The sequence below is a fragment of the Buceros rhinoceros genome, unplaced genomic scaffold, assembly GCF_000710305.1.
Source record: "Buceros rhinoceros silvestris isolate BGI_N320 unplaced genomic scaffold, ASM71030v1 scaffold6956, whole genome shotgun sequence".
NCBI classification, from domain to species: domain Eukaryota; kingdom Metazoa; phylum Chordata; class Aves; order Bucerotiformes; family Bucerotidae; genus Buceros; species Buceros rhinoceros.
The window spans coordinates 14,881-21,501 of record NW_010419249.1 but is presented as its reverse complement, the minus strand read 5'-3'; the positions used below and the strand labels follow the sequence as shown (position 1 = coordinate 21,501).

Sequence of the window (6,621 nt, the reverse complement as noted above, 5' to 3'; positions counted from 1 at the left end):
GGAAAGAGCATGTTTGCCTGGCACCACAGGGCCATGGCCCTGGGAGGATCCAGCAAGGTCTGCTGGAATGCAGTCAGGGTCAGCATCATGTTCAGTGAGAGAAGAGACCTTTTAAAACAAGCATAAATAATAATGAAAATTCTCTTGTCCCTCCTTGAGAGGAAGGGATGGGGGGAGAATGTGAATGGCTTGAAAACATAAAAAACAAGGTCAATTCAGAGATTGTATTAAATGGTGACCAAATCCTTTCCCAGCAAGGAGCAAGCAGACTGGCAATCAGCTCCAGGCTTTACTGAAAACGGCAGATAAATTAACAGGCAAGTGGCTCATAAATTCTGGAGCTGAGAAATGCAAAGGTCTGGAAGGACTCCGACTCCCATGATGGATTGCAGACAGATGACAGACTCTGCTCGGAGGAGATGGTCCCTCAGGGCATCCAGCAGCACCGAGGAGCCACAGCATCAGTGCTAACCATGAACATCCTCTGGGGTAGGACCAAAACAGAGTGAGACAGGCCAAAAAGCTGCAAAAAGTTGAGCAATGACATCCTTGAAGCGCAGGTACCAGAGACTGGTATTTCTGGCAGAAGAAGTTCCAAGCAGGATTCAGAGGCACCAGAAGGTTATTGCTCCTTGACCACTGCTTTGGGTGAGCTCTCAGAAGCAAAGAACTACAAGAAGTTAACCTTTGTCTTCCCTATTATTTTCACCCTTGTATTTTTGCTAGCTTCCCAGCCTGTGCTATCCACTGGGGAAAAAGACCTTTTAATGCTGAAATTTGTGGGCAGGCAAGTGCCAGTCCTGCTTTTAGTGAATTAGTTCATTGACTCCTTTCCCCTTCCAGGAAAACCCCGAGGGGATCGATTGTATAACCCTCACTCAGCAAGCGAAAGGAGCTAAGTGCTTAATAATGCAAGGAGAAGGGGATCTGAGAGATCCTCTCCCATCCTGCAACATCTCCTCACCCTCCAAACACAACTGCTTCGAATTCAGAAGACAATGGGTATAATGGACAAAACCCCTATATACAAGTCAGGCTGGATATATGTCAGACCGACGGGGAAGTGGCTATTGAAAAATGGTATTTTCTCAGTTTCTAAAACAATATTCCTCTTGTCTGGCTGGGAAAAAAAAACCAAAAAACCCCAAAACAAACAGGGCTGTGAATGACAGCATCTCTCCCCAGTGCCACAATATGGCTGAAAACGTCATGGCCCCACTGCCCTGAGACCTCCCGCTTCCCAAAACACCTGGTGTCTCTGTCTCCCCCAAAACTGCTCTCTCAGGCTTTCTCCTCCAAACGACATTGCCTCTGCACTCAGATAAAATAATATCGCCATTTAGCAGGAATCTACCTGTGTGCTGTTTAATCAGTGACAACCTCCCTTGACAATTCCTGCAGAGATAACTCGGTGCTTGCAAGCAAAGGCTGGAGAGATATAAAAATACTGAGAAACAGTGTTGGAGGGCAGAATTCTTCCCCTGGAGATGGGAGGGCATAGACTTCATCCAAGAGAGTTTCTATGGTGGTTGCAACCAACCAGGCTTGAACTTACAGTGCAGAGGTGCAGCTCAGGTTCAACCATCACAGCACATCACCTTGAGCCACCCACTCACTGTGACAACAGTCTGCTTGGAAATCCTCATGCTTTGTCACAGCCTCTCTCGTTACACCACCTCTAGAGCAGCTCAGCACTGAAGTCCCATGCCACCATGTCCCCACCAAGCATCTTTGGGATCTCTTGTCCTAACCACTCTGCATCTTAGAGAAAACCATGAGGTGCTTCTGCAAGGTCCTAAGACACGCTGCTGTGGACAGAGAAATGCTCAGCACACAGCAGCCCCATCTGCCTCACAGGACAGGGAGGAAGAAACCTTCTCTAGGCTCAGCGTTGCTCCCTGAGGAGAGCTGAAGGACCACAGCATGCAGTTCATGTGGTTCAACATCACATCTGTGCATGGTGTAAGCCTCCCACCATGCTTCATTTGCTTCCCACAGGAGCACAGCGATGCCCAGATTTGTCCTGGCTGGTGACCAGTCTCAGCAGCAGGTCATCGCTTGGTGGACTGAACCTGAACTGTGTGGTCCTCTTTGCTGCAGAGAGAAAGTAAGTCCTTGCCAAGGCCCATGGGAACTAACAACCCTAATTTAACCCTGTATGAACCCCACAGCATCACTGGAAGTCACTTGTACCCAAGAAGAGAGTTTGGGACAGTGATGATTAGAAGGGATGGACTGTTTTCCCACAGCATAAATGAGCCTCTTCCACCCTGGGCCATCACTGCTTTTTTTCCCAGAGGATTGACAGACACAGCTGGGTGCCCCAGATCTCCCTTTATTTCTGCCTCCCAGCCTGTACTTCATACACTCCCTTCCTTTCTTCTCAGTACCACTCTTCCCCATTCACCCAGCTCCCGAGAGCCCAGACCAGCTCACTCAATGCACAGACTAAAACTCCTGCTCCCATGCTGCACTGCCAGCATTCCAGTCTCAAACAGGGAGGACAAAACGCAGAGCTAAGACTTCCTTTATAGATGGTACTACTTGCCTGAATACAGAGATCTCCCTCACCTTCATATGGTAGCAGGCAGAGTGTGAGGGAGGAGGAGTTTCAAGCAATGAACTAGGATTTGGTCTTATCCCAAAACACTAGGTTTAATTTCTAATGCAATAGCCAAGTGCTGCTGCCAGAAAGAGCCACTGATGCTGCCCTGGCCAGCTCCAAAATCTGCTTTTGGCTCAGCAATGAGCAACCAGTCTCATTTTTAAGTGGATGCACTAAAACAAAGATCTTTGGGACCTCCTTTCCAGCTCAGGCTGATGCCTCAGCTTCCCTCCCTCCAATACACTCAGCAATTAGCTTTCTGCCTTTGCCGTGCTGCATCACGAAGATGTCCGGGGAACAACCACTGAAGCCAAAGCCTGATTAGAGGGCTCAAACAGCTGCTCCCTCTGCAAAGATCTGGCATCCAAAGCAGGGTTTGAGGCCAGGGGAAAGCAAGGAGGAAGGGAGGGAGGGAGGACACCCCGCTGGAAAGAATAAGGCTGAGCCTGTTCCAGGAAACACTGCAACACCAGATGCAGGAGGAAGTTGAAGCAAAATAGCCTGACCCGAGAAGGGTTACTCATGAGCTGTCCCAGAAAAGCCCTTCAGCCTTGTCTTTTCCCCCCTGTTCAGAAAAACCTCAAGCAAGCAGTTGGTTGTTTTGGTTTGTTTTGATTTGGTTTCCAAAGCAACCCCAGGCTTTGGGAGGACGTGGAGGAGCAGAAAGGATGAGGACAGGTGCTGATGGGGAACGAGGGGATGCACACATGAGGGATGGGCTGTGTAGATCTGTACTAGTGCCATGTAAATACACGGAAAAGACATTCTGCGTCGGCCAAAGCTCATTCCCACCACCCCAGTGAGCTCACTACAGTTGCTTTTCACATATGAGTGCTTTGCCTAAAGAAGTTATCTCCTATGGATCCCCTCTCTGCATAGACCATAAGTGACAACCATTCCGAGGAAGCAAACAGTAGTTTTTAATACCCAGTGCTTTTATCTTCACTCTCCACCCACTCTGCTCTCTCGGCAAGACTTGAGGCATGATGAGGTCTCACATTTTATCAAGCACTTTCAGCTGAAACTCTCCAAAACAAACCACGGCCACGGCCCTGAGAGATAACAGAGGTGTTTACACACCATCCCCTCGCTGCAGACAGCATCCCCAGTGCTGGCAGACTCCATTTCTGGGTCAGGAAGTCCCCAAAACAGCACGTGCCAAAAGCTGGGAGTATCCCTCTGTTTGTTTTCTCTAACCAGGAATAACATGTGATCGCCTAAGGAACGACTTGCTGGTTGTGATAGAAAGAAGATGCTGTAGGGACTTAGTGTGGCTTAATAAGCATAGAGAGCAATTACCACACAAGCACAGCAGTTGATTTGGACTTCATAGATGTTTTGGACCCTAATGAACATTGCATTAAATTGGAGAAGCCGATGGTGTTTTCCAGCTCTCTTGCAGGCAGCAAAGTGATGAGATATTTCTCAAGATCTGTAACACCCGGATGCATTGCATTTGCCTTCCTGCACAAGATGCTGGGACCTTTTGCTGGGCTCTCTCCCTGCACATGTGAGCTCATCTTCTTTTTTTATGGTGATTTTGTGATCAGGGCAGCTGGACAGGTCTGATCAGATGACCCTACCAGATAGGAGCATCAAGGAGATTGCTATTGCTCAGCACAGACTCCTTCTGGTGATGAAGCCTCTGGCAAAGTTCCCTTCGGCTGGTGTAGAAGCAGCAAAAGGGGGACCATCTCCATGTCCAGTTAAACACACAGCACCTTGCTTGCGTGTGGAACCCACTACCAGCACTCATTCCCACTGCCAGCCCATGCCAGAGGAGCCTATGTTCAAACTGCAGAGCCGGCTGGTTCGAAAGATGTTGAATTCACCCCATGCTTCAACAGAGATGGGCTTGGACATAGTGGAACATGCTACCATGCGGGTGATGAACAGGAGATCCAGAAACCTTTCTTAGATCTCATGTTCCCTGGAGCAAGGCAGCAACAGGATGATGCCTTGCTGGCTGACCTCATGTCTTCTTAAGTTGATGCTACATGCCTGAAGACCAAGGGCTGCAGGTGAGCTGAAAGCCAGAAAATCAGGTGGAGAAGAGGTGGGTCAACCATTCAGAAAAGGTCTCCCTCCTCTCTGAAAAGAAGCACTGACAAGTCTATGCATGATAATGTCTGAATAACCAGAACCAACCATGACCCATGCAGCAAGCTCTGAGATACAGCTTGCTCAGCAGAAGACAAGCAAACTTTGCCCCTCTGCAACTGCATCCAACCCTCTGTCATTAGCTGTGATGCTGAATCAACGTGTATCTCTAAGTGCAAAACAGCAAAGGGGTGTCAAATACATCTTTACCCTTTAGTCCCAAAGAAAGTTGTTTAGAAAGTCTTGGGCATCATCTGTGTAGTGGGATGCACAAGGGGTTTTTGTGTTGCCCTGCACAATGAGCCCAGACCATGGGGAGCCCTGTCTTCAGAAGGCAGGTGTGCACAGAGCATCTTCCCTCTCCGATGGACAAAGGGAATAAGCTAAAACACACACACGCAGAGCCTTACACAAACCCCATGTTCAGACAGAGCTGGCATGGAAAAGCCCAGGGCAGAGCAGAAGGAAGTCAAACCTCCTCACGCAAGGAGCCTTGTGGGATGCTGCAGGGCTCAGCCCCTCCTGCCACGTAGAAAGAGTCAGTTCAGCTCCATCTGTCCCTTCACACAAAGCCTTTTTGTCCACCCTCCCAAGACTGCCCTCCCCCAGACAGACACAGCATTGTCTCGGGAAAGGCCAGCTGACTTTCAGAGCTGCTGGCAGGGGTGAGGAGGGCAAGGGTGGCTCGGGCGACACTGCCACGCTGAAATGCCACTAAGCTGTGTGCAAACCAGTATGGGCTGGGCAGTGAGGGCTGCTCCTCCCTGCAGGCAGGGAAGGAGACTCAGGAGTGTTAGCTGCTGTGATACTGCCTCTCCCCAGTTGTAATTATCATTGCTTCCTGGGACACCTTGTATTTCATGGCAGCCAGAAGTGGCCTCATGGTCAACCCCAAGCAGATGGCCATTACAGGGCATACAAATTCCCCAAGACAGTGCCCTCAAGCCATGGTGTGCATCTTTTGGGCAGGCACTGAGGACAGTAGAAAGGGGACAGGCAGCACGGAGGACAGGCAACATTACGCCCAGCCTCTCACAACCTGCCTCCGTGCCAGACACAGCAGCGTGGAGGACACGCAGAGTACTTTTTGCAGAGGACGAGAAGAGAACACAAGTTTTGCACAGGAGAGAAAGGATGGGTTAGATCACCTACCTCCCAAAGACCCCCAAACCATATCCCCTACCCAAATCTTATCTTCTTTTCCCTTTCCAAAAGCACAATCAAAAGTATTCAGAGATAACACTTTCCCTGCTGCACCCACCCAGGCTTAACGAGCACCCAACACCAACCTGGCAGCAAACCATCAGGGATGGCTGAGAGCAGGGATGGTGGAAAGCAGTGTCGAGGTGCAAGGGACAGGTGCACTTACTTTCGGCCGCTTCCACTGGATGCCCTGGATCCTGGACTTGTAGAAGAGCGAGTCGTCGTTGGCAGGGAAAAGCGGGTCCTCAAAGAGCTGCTTCCGTCGCTGACACTCCTTCTTCAGGGAGGCGTAGCGCTGGTTTTCATATGGCTTCACCGAGGAAAACATCCTTCCCTACTGGCCCTGGGAGGACAGGCACGTGAAAGTGAGATGAGGCAGGCTCTGGTTGAGGACCCTCAATCCACCTCCTCATACTGGTGGCAGGATCAAAACATTGTGGCTGGAGACAACCACCTAGCCTCTGTCTCTGCCTTCCCCCAGATCTGACTGTTCTACATCACTACAACCCACATTTATAGTCCCATGAAGCACTTCTGGCTCACTCCTGGAGATACCAGCATGCTCCAAAACAGGAACTGCAGTACATGAGAGCTGGTGTCCTGCCCTTCAGTGAATTCATAACTCATTTGGGAAAAACACAGCCTTTGGAGGCAAAAGGAGGAGAAGGCACCCCCTGCAAGATGGGTGTGTGCAAGTTTTACAGGGTCTGAGC

The 6,621-nt window shown here is 49.9% G+C and overlaps 1 protein-coding gene across 1 annotated transcript in view; it reads right to left on the bottom strand.

The window, feature by feature from the left end:
- The window catches only part of CAPN5 (calpain 5), a 36,977-nt gene extending 30,741 nt beyond the window's left edge, over positions 1-6,236 (bottom strand). Inside the window, exon 1 of the mRNA XM_010138829.1 lies at positions 6,075-6,236. Within this exon, the coding sequence (XP_010137131.1) occupies positions 6,075-6,236 (162 nt within the window). The remainder of the gene's footprint in view (positions 1-6,074) is intronic.
- Positions 6,237-6,621: the final 385 nt, after the last annotated feature.